General features: G+C 43.3%; 1 protein-coding gene across 4 annotated transcripts in view; it reads right to left on the reverse strand.

Moving 5' to 3' along the window:
- Window positions 1-24,357, reverse strand: part of Gfra1 (GDNF family receptor alpha 1) — a 205,478-nt gene that overhangs the window by 59,554 nt on the left and 121,567 nt on the right. For all 4 annotated transcript variants that reach the window (XM_069988096.1, XM_069988094.1, XM_069988093.1 and 1 more), the window contains one exon: window positions 10,410-10,746. In XM_069988096.1, coding sequence (XP_069844197.1) covers window positions 10,410-10,746 — 337 coding nt within the window. The remainder of the gene's footprint in view (window positions 1-10,409; window positions 10,747-24,357) is intronic.

The raw sequence follows: 24,357 nt of genomic DNA on the forward strand, positions 1-24,357 counted from the left end.
TTTCTCCATTCTGGAGAAGGATATTGAAACATATTGGAGAGTGTTTTCTGCATTCAGTTTCAGCTACCTGATGATGCACTTGCCTCGTTTAATGCTTACCTAGCCCTGGGGAAATGGAGCCAGCCATTAACTCCATTCACAGAATGGAAATTGAGGCTCAAATTGCCCCCATCATTAAGTGTGATGCAAAAAGTTAGGTCCACCTCATTCATGGACACATCCATGGATTGCACCTGCGGAAGGGGAGAGAAATCCCCAGATGTCTCCTCCAGTCCTGGTTTGGGACTTTCCACATTAATGGTTCTTTTAAATTTCTTGTTTTCCTTGGATGCAAAATTTTCTGCATAATTAATTGCCTTTGGAAATTACAGCGCCATTTCCCGTTCACTGAACTGGAAATACACCTGCCAGCACGCCTGCAGGATACCTCGCTTGAGGTCATGCAGGGGGTGGGGGTGGGGAAACAGGATTGCAGATCTGTCTGTGAGACCTGGGCCCACCCTACCCTGAGTGGGGTTGAGGTTGTGGAGAAGGGCTGAGGCAGGCCCCCAGGGCCAGGACCCTGGCATGAGAAGAGCCCTTGCTGGCCAAGTCTTGCTATCAATGGGTCCTCCTCAAGTCAACAGATGCTAATTAAACACAGGACATGACAGTCTCCCAAACCAGAGAGGACAAACTTCTAGATAAGAAGTGGCGACTACTCTGGGTCAGGGACTGTGTGTGAATATTTATATGAATTACAAAATGTGCATGGCCATGCCGGGTGCCGGTGTCATCCTAGCTACTCAGGAGGCTGAGATCTGAGGATCCCAGTTCAAAGCCAGCCCAGGCAGGAAAGTCTGTGAGACTCTTATCTCCAATAAACCACTAGAAAACCAGAAGTGGTGCTGTGGCTCAAGGGTAGAGTGCTCACCTTGAGCTGAAGAGCTCAGGGACAGCGCCCGCGCCCAGAGTTCAAGCCCTACAACCCCTGCCCCCCCCCCACACACAAATGTGCATGACCAAAAAAGAGCGAGAAAGAGAGAGAGAAAGAAAAGAAACACTTGCCTGTGTTGGGGCTAGCACAACCTCAGCTTAGGGGTCAGTGTGCTGCCAGCGCAGAACCCTATCAGGGTCTGCAGGCCCAGATAAGGGCTAATCCCTGTGGAATATTGGGCTTTCCCTTCTCCCTGCTCTTTAGCCAATCCGATCTCTTGCACAGTGGTTGAAACTGCTTGGGAAAAAAAAATGACTGCAGGAAATAGGAGCCCCCCTTGCTCTTGGAACTGGGAGGGGGCAAGAGATGAAACCTGTCTGGCTGACTTACATCTGAGCTGGAGGAGGTAGGAGGCTGGTTTTCTATGCATGTAAACTCCACTGCTGCTAGTAGGGAAAATGGCTGGTGGGCAGGGTAGAGGGGCTTCTTTGAAGAGGAATGAAAGACACGGAGCAGCTGAAGAGATTGATCAGGGTATCTCTCAGCTGACCAGTTTTATCAAAATACCATATGAAGACCAAAGAATGAAAGATTTCCCCCACCCCCACTCTTCTCCACACTTCTGGGAAAGACCCTGATGTCTCCCCCCCACACACACACCAGACATCTTCCACATCCCTTCTCAGTGCTCCATTGAGATGTAATCCACAAAATAGAAGACGGTTTCCCTATGGTGAATGAAATGACCACAGGGCAGGGGAGAAGGCAGAAAGGCAAATACCCAGATGATCCTAGCAAGGGACATAACCACGGATTATTTAAAGCTGGTGTCACTCTGAGACAGGAAAGAATTCATCTGAGAGTGAGATGCATGACCAGGTCCCTCATGCCCACCGCCTTTGGGAAGGTGAGAGTGGAGGACTCTACAACTCAAATGGCAATGCAGCAAGGAGCTAAAGATCAAGCTGGGTGAACCTGACTGCTGGCAATACAGGCATGGGACTTGCCTGTCTAGGGCTCTGGCTGTCACATAGCTTGTGCCTGGAGTAAATAGTGAGTTAATAATAATAATAATCAAAAAGTCAGTATGATCTGGGAGGATTTTTTTCCTATTTGTAGAAACAACTCTTTCAAATCCAGTAAGCTGTCACGAAGCACCCACTCCGTAATAAGCAACGAGTGCTCAAGAGGAAATTAGATAAAGTAGGAACTTAATGAACATGTATTACCTGAGTAGCTCTTTTATTTTTTTTAAATGATGCTAAGAGGCTGTGATGGACATTATGTCCTAGCTCTGTGAAAATGGTCTTTACAACTGATGCTGTCTTAGTTACTGAGCCATAAAGAATGTCTGGGCTCAGCGGCTGCGGAGGATCATCATTCTGGCTGTCTGGAAATAAAGGTAGGAAGACTGAGCAGTATAAGAACATTGTATTCTTGTCATGAAAGGCAGTCATTTGGAACTAGTGATAGAAACCATGTCTCCGACTTAGCAAGCCTGGGCTTGATTCTCAACTCCTTCACAGGAAGCTGTGTGTGCTGGGCTACCCTATTCTCTTGACTCCTCTTACAGAGTAGCTGGGTTGATTGTGGATGGTGTTGGTTCAGTGTGTAGCCCAGGGCTGCTCATTTTACCTTTTTGCTCTTGTCAGCACAGCCCTGAGCTTCTGTCCTGGGACAACCACTCTGCTCTCTTCCACACCTCTCATCCACTGACCCAGTTCACACGGTGACCTCTCCAGGAAGCCTTGCTGAGTTAACTGTTCTCACAAAGCACCTTGCACGATCCTGACCACAGACTACCACAGCTGGCTTGAGTGTGCTTGCCTTCTTCTCTGTACTATGAATGAGATACCAGGCCATTGTTTATGATACAATAAGTACAGGATGGATGGATGGATGGATGGATGGATGGAGAGATGGTGGGATGGTGGATAGAATGAAAAGACAGTCTCATGGATGGATACATAGGGAGTCATAACTGGAAAGAAGTATAGATGGAGGGATAGGTTACTTGTTAAATCCAATGTCTCTCTAATATCTTCCCTGAATAACTGACAGATGACCACTTCCCTTTTTGTCTTAAGAATCCATTCCTTATTCAGTTTTGCCAAGGTATTTGCTTGGTTGTTCAAACCCTGACCACTCTAAAATCTTTTCAGACATTTACACCATCAACCCAAGATTCCCCTGGCTCAAACTTTGGCTTATTACTCTTCTCACCCACTTTCCTGAAGGAATAAACCTACCATGCATCTTCAAAACCAAACTTATGTATGGCAGATTCCAAAATCTATACCAGGATTTCTTCCTCTTCTCTGAGATCCATGTATGTTCAAAGGTGTTCATTCACTCACTGAGAAACTGTTTCAGGGCACCTATCACCCCCGCTCTCATTTCATATGTTCATATGTTCATATGTCCATATGTTCCCTCTGTATTTCTCATCTAGTCCACCCCAGTCTGGCCTCCAGACCTCCCCAGACTCTTTTCCCACATGGGTTCCTCAGACATTCTCTAGGCCTTTGATGGAGAAAAGCTAACATCTCAGCATGGCACCAGAGGCCCTCAATACCTCGTTCCTGCTACACTTGAGTTCACTTTTTTTTTTTTTTCCTGGAAAGCCCTCTAGGCTCTCAGCCCCAGAGATATGAACTGAACATAGCTCCTGAGATGTTCCCTCAAAGAGCCAATTCGATGACATCCTTTTTTCCCCACTTGCCTTTGTATCTGAATAGAGAAAAAGAAACTTCTGGTGCCCATCTACCCACCTGGATCCCCCAAATCGGCAAATATGCAAATGAGGGAGGGGTGACAGTGCTCAAAAAGAAAGTACTCATTCCCCGACTTACTTAACTGGAACCCCTTTGTACATCACCTTTACAATAAAAATTTAATTTAAAAAGAAAAACCTATCTCCAAGTTGAGAGTAACAGAGTGACTCAGGGGATTTGGACAGTTGGAAGAGGAGGGCAAGGAAGGACAGAGAGGCTCAGAGCTTGGGCAGACACAAGGAGAGGCCAGCTACAGAGAGGGCGAAATACAGTGAATCTAAGTCAGGTGGGTTTTAGTGACAGGAGCCGACAAATGGTTTCACCCCAGCTTCTGTCAAAGAAAAGATAAGGAGAGATATAAGGCCAGGAGGTGGGCAGGCTACAACTGGCTCACACTTGATTCACAGCTCAGATCACTGCAGAGCACAGCAATAGAGCTCTGATAGTGCTGAGAGGTGCTAAATGCCACACATGTGCTGGGACACAGGCTGGGGGCGGAGGCCCAGAAGATTCAGCGAGAAGAATGCTTTGTGAACCTGATAAAACCGGGGAAGACATGGGTGGCAGCAGATGTCAAGAGGACATCTTTGCCCTCCTCTCCTGGTCCTGATGAGTCTCAGGCAGTCACGTATGCAGGACTCTTCTTCCCCTGCAGTGCAGACTAGGTGGTAAGCAGTGCTCACCAGTGATGGACATTCAAAACAGGCCACTGAGCATGCTGGCTGCATTGCTAAAAGACAACTCAGGTCATTACTGGCCATGAAAACTCCTCAAATGAACTGGAAATAGAAAGTGTTCTGCCTGTATTTTCTCATACTCCCGAACCTTTGCTTTCCATGGTTCAAAAGTTTGCATTGTCTAATTGCTGCTCTCCATTTGTGAATGAATCAATGTAAAAGAAAATGAAGTGGCAAATTAATCTAGCCATTTTGTTTTAGATGTTAATTATCCTTTGGCTATTTTCTCTTGCTCTTGCTACAAGTCAAGATGAGACCAGATGCAGTGTGTAAAATCTAGTTTTGACGCTGAAATTTAAGCTGGAGAAGTGGGAGATGTTCTTGATTTCGGAGCACCCCCAGTTTGCTGTGCAAAAGATGTCTAATTCTAGGGATATAAAATACATTTCTCACCTCATAGAGGTGCACTCCTATTGTCAGACGAAATAAGCCATTGGAACACAAATTTACTGCTTTATTGTGTGATATGTTTCCCTAATTGATGCGGCTGACAAATGAACAGTAATACATTTCCTTTACATATAACAGGAATGCAGCCCACAATGGCAAATGAGGTGTTACTTTGGGCAGAGGCTGAGAAATCTCAGGTGCTACTCTTCTGGAATTGTATCAAGGGACACCTTCCTGATTCTGCTAAAACCACTCCAGGTTTCTAGGATGCAATTACAGGATCCTGGGTCCCAAGAGAAAGAAAGGAAAAAAATACCCTTGGTGACTTAATCAAGTCACAATGTTCAAAGCCTCGAGGGACAAACAGCTAGAAAGGCTGGCAGAGGAGGGATTTTGAGCAGGCCACCAAAGCCTTGGGGACAGATGGCATCATGCTCCTGACTCATTCCATTCTAACCTTCATCATTACCGGTATCTTTCTAGAGGAATGATATCCTTGACATAGCACTGCTAGATGCAAATACAACACTGGATTTCCCCTAGGAGTAGGCTGCCAGGAAAGAGAGAGCCTGGGCTAATGCCCCAATTAGACAGCTGCCTCAGGCTGGAGCTCCTCAGGACCTAGCCCCCGGGTCATAACATCACATAGTTTGGGCAACAATGGCTACATGTATAAGGAACCACCAAGAATGTACAGAATGTGTTTAGAATGACCAAGACAGCCACAGTAGCCACTAAGCATGCACTGGGCTGTTCCCCACAGAAGTGTGGTTGGTAGCAGTTAATGTCTCCAGGCAGCGTGAACCTCAGGCTCTTGCCTTGTTTGGTATTGGAAGCAGAATGGGTTGTAGATTTCTAGACAGAAGCAGAAGGGGTGAGCTCTAGGGGTAGGTGCTAGGGCTTCTGTCTCTGAATAACGATGGCATCTGAGTGATTAATTAGGAAAATAAAAGGGACAGAAACAAATCTGTGGCATCCTAAGTCAGTGCATAAGTGCAAAGTTTTTTCCTGAATGTCAGAGTTTGGGAGAAAGCAAGGCAAGGCATATGTCTATGTGTATGAAACAATTTGCATCAGGAACAAAGACACATACTTCCTTCTGGCCAAATTCATCCTTCCAGGCAGTAAGGAAAGCAAGCAGAGCAAAACTGGCAGGGGAGACAGTGTGCTCCTGGGGAGAGGTGTGAGGCTTTTAAGTTTCATCACAGCCTTCTAATAACACCTCAGTGCGTGCTTTGCTGGAGACAAGCTTGGAGGCCTGAACAGTCAAGCTCAAGCCTTCCCCTAGCACCCCAAGAGGCAAAGAACCTGTCAGCTTTCCTAACAGAGAAAAAGGAAAAAAGAAAACAAAGTCAAAAGGAAAAGCTCAAGTTGTTTCTCATCTGTTTGAAGGCAGAAGCAGAGGAGAGCCGGCTTTTGTGCCAAGGCACCGTGGGACCTTGGGGAAAGAAACCTGAAGGCCCGCGAACAGGAAAATCTTACTTTCGGGGAAGTTTTAATGAGCTTGAGCTGTTCTTTGATAGGCAGTGATGCTAAAAAGGAAAGTGCGAGCTTTCAAAGCGCGTGGTGTTTAGGATGCGATTTTCTCTCTTGCCATCTCTTCCTGTTGGGAATATTCAGATGAGGCCTTAAACATCATGGCGGTAGGAAGGAGGGGAGAAGGTCTTTAGCAGAGAAATGGAAGAACCCTGGCTTTGGCCAGTACCAGCCGCTGCCCTGGGCAGCCACCCAGCTGCCTCCTTGAGATGGACGAAAGGAGGGCATAAAAAGCATAAAATTAAAGACAAGATTACTAAAACTCTCATGGAAGAAAACATCAATTGCCAACCTAGCAGCTCAAATTACATTTACCACTTTGGCAGGGAGGGGGTAATCATGAGTAATAAGTCTAGGCTCTGGAAAGAAATTACCAACTAAATTACATAACAACGGGTAACACCAAAGGAAGTCCCTGATTCGCCTCCCCAGAAAAGACTCAAGACAGGACACAAAGCCCATCAATCACACGGAGACAGATTTCCCTTGGTAAGGCCCCTGGGCACCCTAGCTCTGGATCTCAAATAGTCTCTCAGTCGCACCCAAAGCTAGAAACGTGACCATACTACAAACACTGTCTTGAGGTACAACTCAGTCCAGGAAGCCTTTACCCCATTGCCCGAAGCTGCTGTCTGCTCTATGCCAAGATACTTGATTGAGATGCTCAGCTACTACGCAAGGGCTGTCTTATGCCCATTTTACATTTCTTTCCCATCAGTGGGTCTATTCCTGCTATTAGGGGCATCTCTATTAATTCATGGGAAATGTTCTACCAAGATAGTATGAGCCCCCAGAAGAGTAGCTAAACCATCCTATTATCTGCAGGTTCCTGTTTCTTCCTCCACCAGCACCCTCCAAGTCCCCAAACTCTCAGCTATTCTTCCTGGCTTAGCAAGAAAGCAATCTGATTTAAGGAATTCATATCAACCCTCTAAGGAGTCTCTTTTTAGAAGAACAAGGCAGGGAATGCAATTTAACTGCTCAGAATCAGCTTTGGACCCATGTAGGAGGGTCACAGATCTTCTCTTGGAGTCACTATATGATACATTTGTGAGAAGACAAGGCTCTACCATCTCTCCCACTTCCTGACCATTGCTGGATGGGCAGAAATTGATCTACTACTCCAGTTTGCCCCCTACAGCCTTCCTTCTCCAGGTAGGACCAAAAGTCTAGGCTCGACCTCTGATACAACAGTAAGCAGGAGAGCATCTTAAGGAGAAACTGTCCGACTTTAAACCAGTAAGATTCTAGAAATTAAATCCTACTTACAGAAAGAGAAATTCCTTCTGCTCAAAGGTTAACAGAGCTAGGCACAGGGGCTCATACCTGTAATCCTAGCTACTCAAGAGGCTGAGATGTAAGAATCTCAGTTTGAAGCCTGCCTGGGCAGAAAAGTTTGTAAAAATCTTTTTAAATACCTTTTTTTATTATAGATACTGTACAAGGGGGTTACAGTTACATGAGTAAGGTAATGAGTACATTTCATATCGAGCATTGTTACCCCCTCCTTTGTTTTTCCTTACCATCCCTTCCCTCCATATGTAAGAATCTTATCTTCAATTACTACCAAAAAAGCTGGAAGTAGGGTTGTGTTTCAAGTGGTAGAGTATCAGTTTTAAGGATAAAAAGCCCAATGAAAGCCTTGAGTTCACCTAGTATTGGCACACATGTACACATAAAGGTTAATTGGTCTAGTATTTGGTGGTGTGAGTCCTAGGATTTTCAGAATCCCTGCTTCTTCCCATGTGTGCATCTTGAGCCAGGCTCCCAATTTCTCTCCCTTTGCTCTTTATTGGTTTCACCTGTGGTGGGAGCGCCTTAAGACTTCCTGGCTGACTGGTTTCCTGGATTTCAGGCCTGCTGAGGTCCTGCCTCATACCATGATTACTTCCAAACACCCATCTATGCTCTGCAGTCACTACAGCAGAATGGACTAGTGTCTAAGAGAGTAAGGAAGAAGCTGGGCATGGTGACTCACCCACGTAATCCTAGCTACTCTGGAGGCTGAGATCCAAGGATCATGGTTCAAAACCAGCCAGAGCAGGAAAATCTGTGAGGCTTTTATTTATAATAAACTACTCAGTAAAGGCCTGAAGTGGTGCTATGGCTCAGTGGTAGAGCACTAGCTTTGCACAAAAAGGAGCTCAGGGATAGACCCAAGCTTTGAGTTCAAGCACCAGGGCTTGGACAAAAACAAGACGAGGGAAGAGGATTTGGAGGAGTTGCACTTGAGGAACACCTGACTCCTACTATGCAAATTGTCCATGTGATGCTTGGCCACCTGAGCCCCTTTATATAGCAGATGCACTGCCTCAAGCTTCTTAAACCAGATGAAGGAACATCACACTCAAATGAGGGTTGTACAGATAATGAGGATTTCACATTTCTTTGGTTACTATTAGAACTGGTTTAAAGAACAGAACCTCATTATACCAGAATAAAGCAAACTGAACAGAAACTTATAAAACCAGATTCCTTAACATATATATATATATATATATATATGTTTGTGTATGTATATACATACTATATGTTATATATATATATATATATATATATATATATATATATATATTGCTGTCTTTTCTTTTTCTGTTTGTGCCAATATGGGGTTTTGAATTCAAGACCTGGGAGGTGTTCCTTAGCTTTTCGCTCAAGGCTGGTGTTCTACCACTTGAGCCATAGCTCTACTTCCAGGTTTTTTGGGGGTACTTAATTGGTGATAAAGGAGTCTCATAGACTTTGCTGCCCAGACTGGCTTTGAACCATGATCCTCAGAACTCAGTCTTCTGAGTAGTCAGGATTACAAGCATGAGCCACCAGTGCCCACATGTTCTTTGCGTTTTAACAATGAGGATCGTATAAGAAAACAAGTGCCTAGTTACACTCTCATCTACTTGCTCACCTGCCTAACAATTATTGAGCATACAGGATTAAGTCAGGGCTGGCATGGAAGCCTCTTGGATCCTGCCCTGAGGAATAGGTGTTAGCGAATGTGATGCCTTGCCTGAATCTCCAGCCCCGGATTGGGCCTGCTTTTCTGAACAAGGCACCAATACAGCCTGTCTGCAAAGGCTCGGTATCTTTTATCAAAATCTACTTGCTTTGATCAACAACTGAACTCAACCCCAAAGTTCTGGAAGGGCATGCATCAAATGATCCACACAACACTGGTCCCCTGTGTGCTGAGCTGAAGGGGACTTCTCACTCACCCAACCCTACGTTCTTTTATTCCACATGAAGAATGTGTCCACAGACTTCTTCACACATTGAAATATAACAATAAATGGCCAATAAGGAAAAATAAGTGTATGTTTTCAGTAATACTCAGCCTCTGATGGGGTCTGTGGATTGGAAGAGGGGCTGAGCTGGAAGGTGTGCTCTCTCTAGCCACAAAATGGAACAGACCTGGCTGTTTTCAATGTTTCCCTCCCCAAGGCTAGACGGCCCTCACTCCCATTGGCTCCTTATTTCCAGTTTTCTACCGCTGAACATTTGAGAGACTCCATGTCTCTGGCTCTAACTCTTCTCTTGAGTTGCTTGACCCCTGGAAGCCACTTAGGTCTTGAAGAATGGGCTCATGCCTGCGGTTCTCTTCACCCAGGTGGCTCCATGACCTGAGAAGTATGCATTTTAAAGCAGGTATGGCAATGCATCCCTGTAATCCCAGCTACATGGGAGGTGGAGATAAGATTTTGATATGAAGCTAGCCCAGGACCTCCCGCCCCCTTCAAAAAATAAAGAAGTTAGCATGGCCTTGTCTCCAGGAATAGTGTCCAGGACAGAAAGTGTTAAGACTTATCTAAAAATGAAACACTTACTTTAAATAAAAGGCTCAAGTGGTGGGTCACAACTTTAAATTGAGTAATGCCAACCAACCAACAAACCACAAATAAGAGCCATGTTGGAGAGGTGGAAGTCAGATCTCCTAATGCATTCAGAGAAATGGCCCTGGACTGCCTCTGGCCTGGGAGACACCCAGGGAGCTGGAGCCTGGCAGCTTCAGCCGCCACCAGGGCTGAGCGTCATTAATCATGGCCTTGCCGGCGTGCTTACCTGCAGATGTAATTTGTCTTGCAGGAGTCCTGCAAATTCAAGCAGTTGGGCTTCTCCCGCTCTTCATAGGAGCACACGGGCACGATGGTCTGGCGTCGCCGCTCGGTGCAGGCTATGTCCCGGCAGGAGCAGAAGAGCATTCCATAGCTGTGCTTAGCCGGGACCTTGTCAAAGAACTGCCGCAGGGCCTTGTGACATTTGCGGCGGTTGCAGACTTCGTTGGACATGCTGGTGGTGCAGGGGGTGATGTATGCAGATCTGTACTTCTTGCAGGTGTCATCCAGGTTGCAGGCCTTGGCCGCATCCAGGCAGTTGTTCCCTTTGGGAATATGCTCCACTGCAAAGCAGAGAAAGACAGGGGTGAACATGGCGCTGGCTCCACACCTGCTCTGCGTTCACTGAGAGCTGAGCATCCACTGGGCCACGCTGGCAGCTCTAGAACTCCAAGGCATCTTGAAGCTAATACTTGAATGATTCATGGCAAGGAGGGAGTGTGTTAAGAGCGGGAGATGCTAGGAATCTGCTACAGCACACAAGCCCCCGGGTACTGCTTCAGTGTCTAAGTAGGAGCCATGGAGTGAGGACAGAGGGACTCAGGCACCTGCCCAGCTACAAGCAAACAAGGCGACAGGAGAACAGCCCCAGCTCCTGCCCAGTAAACTGAAATTAGGATCAAAGAAAACAGCAACAAATTATATACTTGTTCATGATACAGTATATAAAATGATATGCTGAATGAAAGTATAATTGCCATGCAATCCTCCAGGAATATAATTATGTAATAAATGCATATAGTACATACTAATTACTATATGATTACAGAGTAATTACATGGTTATTTGAGCCCAGAAGACAAAATATTATGCCAGCCTCTCTAAACAGGAAGAAGCAACTACAACGAAGCTGTATTTAAGTTTCTGCTCACAGGCCATTGGAAGAAAATCAGAATACATCAAATAAAAAATTTGCACACCTCAATTACCACTTAACACACCACATACAAAATGTCAGCTCTTTGAGTATTGAAGTTTCCAATAAGGGAAATTTAGTTAGAATTTGGGGATCGAATTTTAAGGGGCTAAAGCATATGCTGTCTTCTGCTCAAACCTTCTGTGCCTACACTGCCTGAAAACCAGCGCCCCACCACCATGGGACTGCTCTTGGGAAGTCCAGTCTAGAGAAGAGCATGGAGGAGCTGGAGTCTACTGGGTGGCTCGATTTGCTGGTCAGGACCACAACAAAATGGCAAAGTTACAAGTGAATGGACAAAGAATTAAGCTCTAGACCTATAGAGAGAGGTTTTCTTGCAGAGAGAGTGATGTGAATGGAAACCTTCTAGAGTCATCCACAAAGGTGGCTCACTGAAGATGGCAAGTAGGTGTTCAGTGGCCCTCCAGAGAGGGTCAAAGAGGCAGAGGGGCAGCAGACCATTGTGGAGCAAACACAGCTGCAGAATCAGACAGCCCAGCAAGGTCTACTCAGGCCTAAAGCCCCTCTGTGGATTCAAGGACTCTTTTACATGCAACCTCAGTTGACAAGGACAGTTGAAAAATTACCAGAGGCTAGAAAACTGGCAAGAGAGGAGAGGGCTACACCAATACGGTTAGCGTCAAAGTACTTTTACAGAACAAATCATCCTTGACTTCAAACTAATATTATTAGTTTGAGTTTCAGACTTTCATTTGCTTATTGTTGAATTTGTATGTGTTACTTTTGTAGAAAAATGAAGCTTTTGTGTTCATACGTTTTAAATAACATAATAAAAATAACAAGTTAACATAGGACAGCTACTTCCTCTGAAAGTAGTTAATAATAAATTGCAAGCCTTAAAACATTGGCCTAGAGTGTAGCTTTCTTCTTTTCTCTCCTGGGTCTCAGTTTGAGTGAGTGTACCTTTCTGTTATCATAATGTTGTTACCTTTTTAAAGTTGTTTAAAGTATACAATCTATTAATTAAGTTTTTCTTCTTGATGTTATCACAAAAAGAAAAGCAATATTTTAAAGGAAAAGCTGTGTATGAAATAGACCCACCAAACCCTTTTATGTCTAAACCAATTGCTCTAAGTTAACTTCATTTAGCAGAGGGTATGATTTAGCTTCACTTTCTGCTGATTCTGTTTTCATCGATATATAAGCCTCACCAGAGCACTATCTTTGTTCCATTATTTCAGGGCCTTTGACAGATTCCAGAACATACTGCCTGGCACATTTAGTGGGACAAACCCAGTGCACTCACTCCCAACTCGCAGATCAACAACTGACTCCCCCTTTCTATCTGAATCTCATTCATATAAAACATTTTCGTGATCCTTCCAACTTGATATAAGACCAGCATGACCCCAAATAGAAGAACCCAACAAAAACACAAAAAAGAAAGCAATAGAATAATCCTCTTTACAAATACAGGTGCAAAATTCTCCCCCAAATCTTAGTGAATGGTATTTAGCAATGTATAAGAGGATAATGTTTTGAGACCAACTGGGGCTTATGACAAGAATCCAAGATTCATTTAATACTCTAAAAATCAATGTAATTCACCACATAAACAGAGTGCAGAAAAAACCCATAGAATTATTTGTCAACAAAGAAAAAGCAGTCAATAAATTTCAACATTCATCATAAAAAGTGCTCGGTATACCAGGTACCAGTGGCTCACACCTGTAATCCTAGCTACTCAGGCTGAGATCTGATGATTGGAGTTCAAGGCCAGCCTCCACAGGAGAGTCCATGAGACTTTTCTCTCCAAATAAGCACCAAAAGAGCTCAAGTGGTAGTAAAAATGTTCAGGGATAGTAGCCAGGCCTTAAGTTCAAGCCTTAAGGCTGGCACAGAAAAATAAAATAAGTGCTCAGATCAGCAAACTAAGAATAGAAAAGAATCTCCACAATCTGACTAAGGGAAGCTATAAAGACCTAAAGCTAAAAATCACATCTCATTGTAAAATACCATTTCCTCTAACATCAAGAACCTCTTAGACTCAATACTGGATAAGGGGTCTTATCCTTTGAGATAAAGAAGCAAAAAGAACTAAGAGATATAGAAACTGGAAAATAAGACATCTCTATTGGCAGATGACTTGGAATATTCAAAAGCAATTGCCAAGCAACCACTAGAATGAATAAGTGAATTTAGCTGTTGAAGGATGCAAAGTTAATATGCAATACTCACTTGTACTCTTTTGAGTTTACAAGCCTATTTTTCACTAAGCAAAATAATAATTGCATATATTTATAGAGTACAAAGTGTTGTTCTGGTATATACTTGACCTTGTGAAATGATTAAACCAAGCTAATTAACATATTCTTCACTTTTATATGCTAGCTGCAAAATATAACAATTCGAAATGTAATTTTATTTGTAACAATACCAAATAATAAACATATAAAGCACTTAGAAATGAATTTTAACACAACATATGTAAGATCTCTGGAGTGAGCATTTAAAAGCACTGCTGATAAAAATTAGAGACCTAAAAAATGGGAATATATACAATGTTCATGGATCAGAAAACCCAACATTATTAGCACATTAATTATCTGTAAATCCTGATGTTTTGGGATTAGCATACAGATTTTTACATTTATATGGAAATGTAAAGGACATAGACCAGGCAAAGCAATTTGACCAAGAATAATAAACTTATAAGAATTTCACAAATAAGACTTCAAGATTTACTCATGAAGTTATAGTTATCATAAGTGTGACATAACAAGATATAGAAACACAGCAAATAGGTAGAACCATTTGATTTTTGACAATAGCACCAAAGAAATCCAAGGAAAGAGAAAAAGTCTTTGCCACAAATGGTACTAGGTTAATTTGTCATCAGTGAAAAACAAAACAGAAAAAGTGTTACCCCTACTTCACATTAAATATAAAATTAATACAAGATGCATCACATTAAGTATAAAATTTAATATAAGATCTGTCACATACATCACATTTTTTGTTTTAAAATTAAAGCCAAAATTTGCCGAGTACTTGGTGGCTCATGCCTGTAATCCTAGCTAGCTACCCAAGAGGCTGATATCTAAAGATTGCAGCTCAAAGCCTGCCCAGGCAGGAAAGTTCATGAGACTCTTATCTCCAATTAACCACCAAAAACAAAAAACGGAGTTGTAGCTCCAGTGGTAGAGCTCTAGCCTTGAGGGTTGAAAAAGGAAAAAAGAAGAGCTCAGGGACAGTGCCAAGACACACACACACACACACACACACACACACACACACACACACACACACACACACACACGTGCACACACACACATACACACACACATGCACACACAGAGGCAAGTATCAAACACTTAAATGCTGAAACATTTAAAGGAGGTGTGATTATGTTTCCAGTTTAAAAACTAAGAAATATGGATACATGGACTGGACACATCAAATGTTAATGGTAGAATCTAGCTGCTGGGGATGTGTTAACTAGAAAATGTTTTCATTCTCCTAGATGTCTGTAAATGTTCCTAGTAAAATATTGGAAGAAAATAAACTCATGTATACCTTATTGTTACTCTTTTAAAATAGGTCTCACCTGGACAGTTTTGTACAGCATATGGAAAATAACTCTCAGCTTTTCTCTCCCTTTCACCACCCTACCTAGTTGCTCATAAACCCACTTCTAACTCTCCCCTGGGCCCTAGTGCCACATATCCTGCTGCAAAGACATTTAACATAAACACTTAAATCACAGGGCACATAAATGAGAGTGGAGTGTCTGCCTGGTAAGAAGATTGATCCCCGATACCTATGAAATGGATCCCCTACTGCACAAAAATGCTGCTTCGATGGCTGGAGGGCAGAGGAGGGAGGAGAGGGAGGATGGCTGGATTTACTCGCACACAGTCACACCCAGCTCTCCCCCAGCCAGCTTGCACACTGAGGGGTGAGAAGAGGAGCGTGCCTGTGTTTTATGATCTGGGCACAGGGTCTTGCTGCTTGCTGGGGAAGGCTTCAGAACAGCTTAAACATAACTTTCAGCGCCCAAGTCCTCTCCACCGCTCATTTTCGAGCTCAGCATTAAATGTGGTTCCCCCCTCCCCTCCTCTCCACCTCTAATCTCTGCCTCCATCTGCTGTTATTCATTCTCTAACTTGGTAGAGTGTCTGGGACGCTGTCTGAATGGAAATGTTCTCAGAATGAAGGCTGTTTACTAGAAATCCTCCGGGGGGAGCGGTGCATATGGGAGTGGGCTGTGTTTGGATAATGTTCCTCTCCAGCACGAGCTCACGCAGTATTATGGAGAATGCCATTTAACCAGCTTTTCCTTCCAAAGTTCGACACAGCCATGTCATTGTCATTACTTTGCAGGTTACAGATTACTTCCCTTACCATCCCAGCAGCCCTCTCTAGCCAGCTGGCATTGCGTCTTCCTTGAGTTCTTGGGCACGGGCATGAGAGTGATCACATTCACCAAAACTGGAGGACCACATCCCACACCTTCGAGCTAAAGGGTCAAGTGTTTCCAGAGAGCGCTAATAGATCAGGAGTCAGGAATTTGGGTCCAATCATCTGAAAGTCTTTGTTTAAGTCAGATTTATCTCTTGTGGGACTCAATTTCCCATTCGGAGATCAGATGTGAAGGTGCTTTCAACCCTTAAAATTCTTTGGTTTGATGTTACCATATAATTTGTCTTTTCTGATTACAATTCATGTAGCTGATAAAACAATGGCGGGGGCCTCTTTAATGTCCATTTGTGGCATGGGGAAGGAGGCAGGAAACGTTTTGCTCTCTTTTTCTATTTCTTCCTACTTTAACCTTGTTATATTAAAATACATCCTTGCCAGGCATTAGTGGTTCATGCCTATGATCCTAGCTTCTCAGGAGGCCGAGATTTGAAGATCAGAGTTTGAAGCCAGCCTGGGCAGGAAAAATCCATAAAACATCTCCAATTGATCACACCAAAAAAGCTAGAACTGGAGCTGTGGCTCAAGTGATAGAGCACTAACCCTGAGCAAAAAAAGAGCTCAGGGACAGTGCCCCAGGCCCTGAGTTCAAGCCCCAGTATCAGAACCAAAACATTAAGGAAAATAAATCCTTGCTAAAACATATAAAACAAAGCAAAATACAAACAAAAACAATGACTAGGGACAGAATAAAATTCCAGCCAGAGGTCCTGTTCCCTAGAAGGCGTTGGTCTCTCAGCTGTTTGCTGCTCAGTGAATACAGGGACCAGTGATTTCAACCCTAACCTGCAAGCACAGCAAAAGGTCTGTGCAACACAAGATGAGATATGCAGATGTCAGGGGTGAATTATGTGCTGAGAGAAGCTTTCGTATTCTAAAATCCTCTGAAGCAAGGGACTTCCTTCAGCCCTAATACAATCCTCACAGTGTCCAAATCAAAGAGGCTATCACTGCGGCTGGCAATCTCTCATTATTTACACTCAGAAAATGCCACCATTATTGGCCAAGGCCAGTGCCAGCTAACCCACTGAAGGGATTCAGGATGAAACAGAGATGAAAACAGGATTCAGGATGAAACAGAGATGAAAACAAAGTAGAAATCCTCTTCTCTAGAGTAGGAGGTGGGATTAAGCAGTAAATAGTATTAAAAATCTACATGCCAGGTGATGAATGAAGCAGCAAGTTCTCAAGACAGTTGAAGAGAATGTTGTTTATAAAAGTTTGCAAATTTCTGGGTCCCTTTCTGCTTTTCCTTTTAGGGCTGCAGAATTGAATTCACAACTTGTTCTCTCTTCCTTTTGGACTTGATTAATTACCATGTTGATATAGCTACTGCTCTTCTTCCAATAGTCTCCCTCTAATGTGTTATCCTAGTGAATAGAAAAAAAAAGAGGGGGAGGTGGGCAAAAGGCACCAAGATCTTCCCAGGGGTAGACAAGCTTTTCTGGTAGCTCATGTTGACAGTCCAATCTGATAGCCACGTGGATCAGATGGCAAATCTGATCATACAGGTTGTGACCCTTGTAATAGATCCTTCAAGCGCTTAGCCTTTTCCAGATGGGGTGCTAAAAATCACATTGAAAACACACGTGTTGGCTGTTTGGAGCCCTAGCTGTCACTTACCCACTGTTTCAGACCTATTGTATTACACAGTGATGAATTTCCTCCCAGTCCTGGGTGGTTTTTGTTTTTTCATACCTCACAGAATCACATTAAGCCTGAAGCCATACCCAAGTTTTCCCTGAGGCTGACAGCCACAGAATTACTGCAAATATCTATGAATTTAGAAATAATTCTTCTGTCTGGTGAAGATAGTTTCCAACATAAACCACAGGTCAAGGGGGTAGTCGCATGTAGTAGATTTCCATTCACTTAATAAACATACTGTCACCAGCCAGCCTGTAGTCTCTACCCCTTTCCATACCTTAAAAAATTACGTATCTCCTATGAGTGGTGGGCAAGTCACATGGTTGCTGGTGCACAATGATTAATAGTGCTGTCTCAGCAAATGGGATCATTACATTTTTAATTAACCTTTCCCACCTCCTCCACCTTTTCTTTGTGTTGTACATTGGATCACTGAAGTTCTCCATTTGTTTATGTTGAACTGGGTTTGAAACAAAGGCAAGGAAAAATGATCAAGGGGAGGCAGTCACCAAAGTGCCAGGTAACCTGCTAGGTAAGATGTGGCACCTCAACCTGAGTGGGCTATGGGGACAGGCACTTAGAACTTGGTGGCTGAGTTCCCACCTAATTTTTGTTTTGGCAGCTTAGCCTTATTTAATGGCCTTGGCTACCAGGAAACTGGCTTTTTAAGATCTCTTTCAACCTAATTATAATTACAGTGTATAAATCATACAATGATCAATTATAAAAATCTCGGGCTCATAAATATTTAACTTAGCATTTAAATCCACACTGCAGGAGTGCATGAAATTTCTGAGCCCATCTCTTTGCAAACAACTGCTTTATTACAGTTCCAGCGCCAATTACAGAGCACTACAAGGAGTGCGTCCTACAGCACCCACTCAGGCACGTATTTGCGCATAATGCCTTTCCAAGTATTAAAGTGATGCCACTTAGTTATTTGTAAAATATGCATGTCTCCCATGCAAAAGATTTTCTGCAAAGATTTCGATTGCTATCTTTTAATTCTTCAAGTACGGAGAGGCACAATTATGATATTAGACATGAAACACTCATTAAAATATATTTTATCTAATGTAAGATTGATTCGGAGATAATTGAGGTCAGATTTGTTTGGGAAAATGTATTGTGACATGTGCACAGGCTGATGCAAAGAGGAAATGATCTAGGAGGACTCGAGCAAAACGGCTAAATATTTTTCAGCCAAATCATAAAAGCATAATTGGATTTCAATTTAGTAATAGTGTGCCTAAGACAGGCCATTTTTAATAATCTAATTATGTGCTTGAGGCCTACCCTAGAACTCAACGACGGCTACAGAACTATTAATTGTACTCAATCCTGTTGTATCTTCAACCATGAAATTTGCTATTACGTGTAGGACTGGCTTTCAGTTATGAATATTTTTTTCCAATCTCGGGTAATTTTTATAGCAGCCACCATGTCCCCACCCCCTTTTTTGCTTCCTAACACTGAAATCTTTTAATAGCTTTCTCTGGGCCAGAAAAGTAGCTAAGATTTGTGATGCTTCTGCAGATGAACTGCACAACGAATGAAATCTGCAAATATTTTCCCTATTTTTATGAAGACACACAGAGAAGCCCTTGCTTTTGTCTGATTTCTATTAATTAAAGGTATTTAATTGCTAACATCTCATTAGCAGTAAAATTAATGAGCACTTCAACTACAGGAAAAGATCCACATGATAATATAAATCTGATTCATTTTATGGGGCACCAAGTGTAGCTCCGCCAATATTTAGCCTGCGTAAGCTCTACTGATATGAGCCATTTCGGTGGCAAAAGACTAAACACATTTTCAAAGCAGGTGCTACTTCTTCTCAGGTGGTGGAGGTGGGAGGCAACAAATGTAGGCCAGCCAAATCACAAAGACTCCAAGCCCACTCTGACTTTCCATCAACACACTGTGATAAAGAGGATTAATTGGGAGAGCAATACGGGATATGGAGTGCTTCATTTTAATAATTTTCTAAGGCTACCCTAAATAAAATGTATCCTTTAGAACAATGTGCCTTCAGCATTAACACTCATAATCTTTCTCCAAGTTCTAAGCAACTATTTCCATCTCTGGTTCACAGTGATTTGCTGAGCCTTACCAGTTCCATACTCAAGTTTCAGAATGTTTACATATGGACCATACTGAGACAGTGGACCCATTCCAGGAGGCTGGCAACATTCTGAACATCTCACAGAAGTCTTCTGTATGTGTGTTCTTGTAGTGGACTCAGATGCTTGCTCTCTTGACTTTTTTACCCAAGTCTGGTAGCTCAACCCCTTGAGCCATATCTCCACTTCTGGCATCTTGCTGCTTAGCTGGAGCTAAGAGTCTACTGGATATTTCTGCCAAGCTAGCTTCAAACCTTGATCAACGGATCTCAGCCTCCTAAATAGCTAGGATTACAGCAGGTATGGGCCACCAGAGCCCACCTTTGCAGAACTCTTTCCTAGATGTGTGAGGCATATTCTCTAAAATACCTTGAGCAACTCTGAGTCTGAGCACTGGGGATGGGGGCTAAAAAGCCAAGTGTCATTTAACAATAGGATTGCTAAATATGCAAGTGACGAAGCTGGGCACTGCCTAAGGATAGAAAAGAAGGGATGACGAATGAAGAGAAGGCAGGGGAGAATGCAGTCAAAACTTCAATGTATATCTTACAAAATTAAGAAAAGTGAGGACAAGAGTGAGTTGGGAGGGATGGGTGAGAAAGCTGGAAAGGACGCATCCTACACCAACCATAAACTGCCTTGTCGAGTGGCGACTCCTTTGTACACTACGTAAAGATAACAAAACCAGAAAAAAACACAGCGGAAACTTAAGAGGGGAATAAAGAAAAGAATGGCTGAATACGTAAAAAGATTTTTTTTAATGATCAATAAATCACTTTTGAAAACAATCACCTGAAGAGGCTCTCTTAAAAAAGGTATTGCCTGAAGACAGTCCTAGAACAACTGGCTTCTCTAGGTAGAAGAGAACGTGTGTGTGTGTGTGTGTGTGTGTGTGTGTGTGTGTGTCTGTGTGTGTGTGTCTGTGTGTGTGTGTGTGTGTGTGTGTCTGTGTCTGTGTGTCTGTGTGTCTGTGTGTGGTTTGCTAGGCTCCTTATCCATAGTTTGTGGCATACCTGTTATGGTCCTCAAACTGGCCGAAACCTAAGGATTCTATACAACTTCCAATAAATGTTCTGGCCTCCTATACATAGAGAATTTTTTTTTAATCTGCCTTCTAAAACTAAAGAATCCGCTGAAACAAGGAAGAGTGAAGAGGCTGAAGATCCTATTAAGGAGCTGGGATGATGCTGAGATAATAATGAATCACTGATGATGTCCTGGTTGTCAGGGCCCTCACAGTGTGGATTTCAGCAAAGATAAGCTAAATATCAGGTCTTTATTTTTAGTTAAAGAGCATAAAATTCAATGCCTTTCCTCCCACGAGCCTATTTACATACCTGCTGTGCTACCTATTTGCCTTCACCTGCTTCCCAATTAATACCCCATTAAGCCACTCCACCTGCAGTGGCTTTTACCTTCACCACAGCCCTAAAGCCATTGCTCTTCTGCTACAGCTCAATTGTTTCTTTGGGAAAGATAAACAAAAGCTGCGTGAATAATGATGGCAGTGCTTTGCAGGTACTGGGCATATAAAAGACAGTAGCCAGGAGCTATGGCAAAGAGAGAAAGAGCCACTAGTTGGGCAGAAATTCTAGAGTAACATAGCTGTGTTCCAGAAAGTGAGGAGAAAAAGACTGATCCTTAGTCAGATATGTGAATTCTGGATGGGTGGTATGCACACATTTAAACATGTTTTCTTGCTTTCAGGCATTTGATGTCCAGTAGAATTAACGGGATTTTATTTCATTGTAGGCTCTTCTGTCCGTGTAATGCAGGTTATTATTTTTCTTTTTGTGAAAGTTGTATGTGTGGCCATTGGTGGCCAAATGTGATCACCCTCAAAATCCGTATTTTTACCCAGCTCCCAGCCCTGTTGGTGATCAGACTTGGAATCGACTGGTCTTCATAGTTAAACCTTTCTTTTTTTCTTTCCATCTACACACTTAGGTATTTTCCTAGTAAATTCTAAGGTCCCAGTTAGTTTGGGTCACCTAGAAATGTGGTCCTTAAGAGGCTTTTATTGATTTAGTCCTCATTCTGTGCAGATCTTGTTGAACAGATAACTGTCTCTGTTGTGTTTCAGGTCTAAGGTCATATTAATGCAGATTTACCACATGGCACAATAGAGATTTGAGGATCACAGCTGGAAGCCAACCCAGATAGGAAAGACTTCCTTCCCCCTCAATTAACCAGCAAAAAGCCAAAAGAAGAGCTTTAGCTCACCTGGGGGGGGGGGTGCCAGCCTCAGGGACAGTGAGTTCAAGTCCTCCACCCAAACAAACATAGCAGACCCCCCCACCCCCGCACACCCAGCACCCCCCACCGTCCACCCACCTGCCCACCCCAGCCTCTCCTGCTCTGCTGAGAAGCAGGGGTCAGAATGAACCCCAGCAGGTGCCACCATCCCCATGCCATGGAGAGCCTACGTGCTTTACTTTAATGAGCTACTGGCAAGTCTTCCTGCTCATTTTGTTTCAGTCTTTCAATTGGTTCCAAATGCATTCACACACTGACCCTCCGAGAGACGCAATGTAACTCCTGTTAGATCCCCATTTGATGAACTACACCAGTTAGCTTAAGGATCATAGTTATACCCCAGACTTTTTCTTTTAAAATTCCTTAGTCAGGACCTCTACTGTATGTCTTTAACTTAACCTGTGGTTCTGTCTCCTGCAAGAATTGCAGAATAAATACAGCCTCATGGTCCTGGGCAGTAAGCCCCTTCTCCTTGGGGGGTGCTGCACTGTCACCTAGATGTTGTGAGAGTGTGGAGAAGGGTGGAGGAAAGGAAGTAGCCCAACCATTCATGGACTGCATCTAGGATGTAGCTTTCCCAGCTTCTCACGTATGTCCAACAGTTGCTGTGTCCCTGACACATGGATCTCACAAAAATTAAGAACAATCCCAGCACCGAGAAGCTGACAGTTCCACCTAGCCATTTGCTCAGCTGAAAGCAGGTGTCATTTGGGCAAAATGTATGTATTCAGCTTCACGCTCCTCCAAAGATTCACAGTGTGTGCCTTTCCTAATAGAGCTCAGGGCTGGCATGCTAGCTAGCTTTTTGGAGGGAGAAATGCCTACTTGAATAGTCACATTTAACCCTGGGCATGGCTGAAGCTGAATGCAAGTGTTGAGGTCAAGATAATTCCATCACGCTTTATGCTAGGAGAGATCGGAGTGACATTCAGCAAGTGTCCAGGTTCAGGCCAGCTGTGAATACTGAATGAAGAACCCTGGAACACCCCAGAGGAACTGGGTCACCCTCTGTCTAGGTCACTCAGCCATGACAGAAGAATGGTAGCCAGCTATGTTGCCAATCCACTGGGAACTGACAGACAGATGAAACACTACAGTGTTCCTACCCCTTCACCAATGCAGAGATCTTATTTTAAGACCTGGGAAGATGCTGGGTACTCGTGGCTCATGCCTGCAATCCTAGCTATTCAAGAGGCTAAACTCTGAGGATTGAGGTTCAAATTCAGCCTGGGTGGAAAAGTCTGTGAGACTCTCATCTCCAATTAGCTGGCCTAAAGCCAGAAGTGAGAAAAAAGGCTAAAGGACAGCACTCAGGCCTTAAGTTCAAGCCCCAGTATCAGAGCCATAACAAGGGGGGAAAAGACACAGGAAGAATCACAGCAAGTCAGATCTCTGTGATTCCCCATTCCTAACATGATATTGTCAAACACAGGTACTCATTAGCCTTTTACCCTTTAGCCTTTAAAAAATGAATAATGAATGATCCCAACAATGTCCCCTAATGCATCTAGAGCTGCCTCCATTACCAGGAAAGATCAGACAGTCTCTTCCCTGGGGCAGTGGATAATGAACCGACCCAGGAGAACTGAGGAGGCTCCTGAGGGGGAAGATGGCAGACCGTGGCTCCTATGGTAGGAACGTGAAGGTCGATGTGGAAAACGGTGTTGTTGTCACTGGACAGAGGCGAGGTCTGCTTCAGCATGGCTTGGGAAGGAAGCAGACACCTCCAGGGACCACAATGGGCCTTTCAAGAAGTTCTTGAGAAAAAGAAAAGTAGGAATCCAGTTGGATTTTTTGATGGGGACTAAGGGTTTGGGAAAAGTTTCTAGCTGATTTGTTGATTGGGACAGATTATCTCAACAGCACATTTTAGAAATATTAGCTTTGTTTTTGTTTATAATTTTTGCCTTTGCTTTTGTTTTGAGCTTCTTTTGCTCAAGATTAACACTTTATCAGTTGAGCCACAGCACCATTTCTGGCTTTTTCTGTCATTAATTGGAGATAAAAGTCTCAAGGACTTTCCTGTCCTCAGATCTCAGCTTCCTAAGTAGCTAGGATTATAGGTATGAGCTACCAATGCCTGGCCTTTGAGCTCTTAGTTTTTTGGGTTCTTTTTCTCTAGTACTAAGAATCAAAGCCAAGGCCTCATAAATACTACCAAGTGCTCTAACACTTATGCTACCCTCCTAGCCTTTTTTTAAATTTTTGAGTCAGAGTTTTGTTAGACCATTCTGATTTTCCTTCTTGGAGTCTCGGCCTTCTGAATAGCTGGGATTAAAAGTATGTACCACGATACCTAGCAAGGGCTATTAGTTTTCACTGAAGGGAAATCCATCCCTTAGAGTCCTCTGCTGCCCTTGTAAGATTTCACGAGAAAAGTTCTGTTCGATATTATAAGTAGGACCACATTTAGTGATGTTTGGAGGTTGAAGTAATAGAGGCTGAGGTCTATGCTGTTCAGAGATTTGGCTTAGGGAAGCATTTGTAAAAAGAACAACAACCACCACTGA

The sequence above is a fragment of the Dipodomys merriami genome, unplaced genomic scaffold (assembly GCF_024711535.1).
Source record: "Dipodomys merriami isolate MVZ:Mamm:240054 unplaced genomic scaffold, mDipMer1.0.p SCAF_35, whole genome shotgun sequence".
Lineage (NCBI taxonomy): Eukaryota > Metazoa > Chordata > Mammalia > Rodentia > Heteromyidae > Dipodomys > Dipodomys merriami.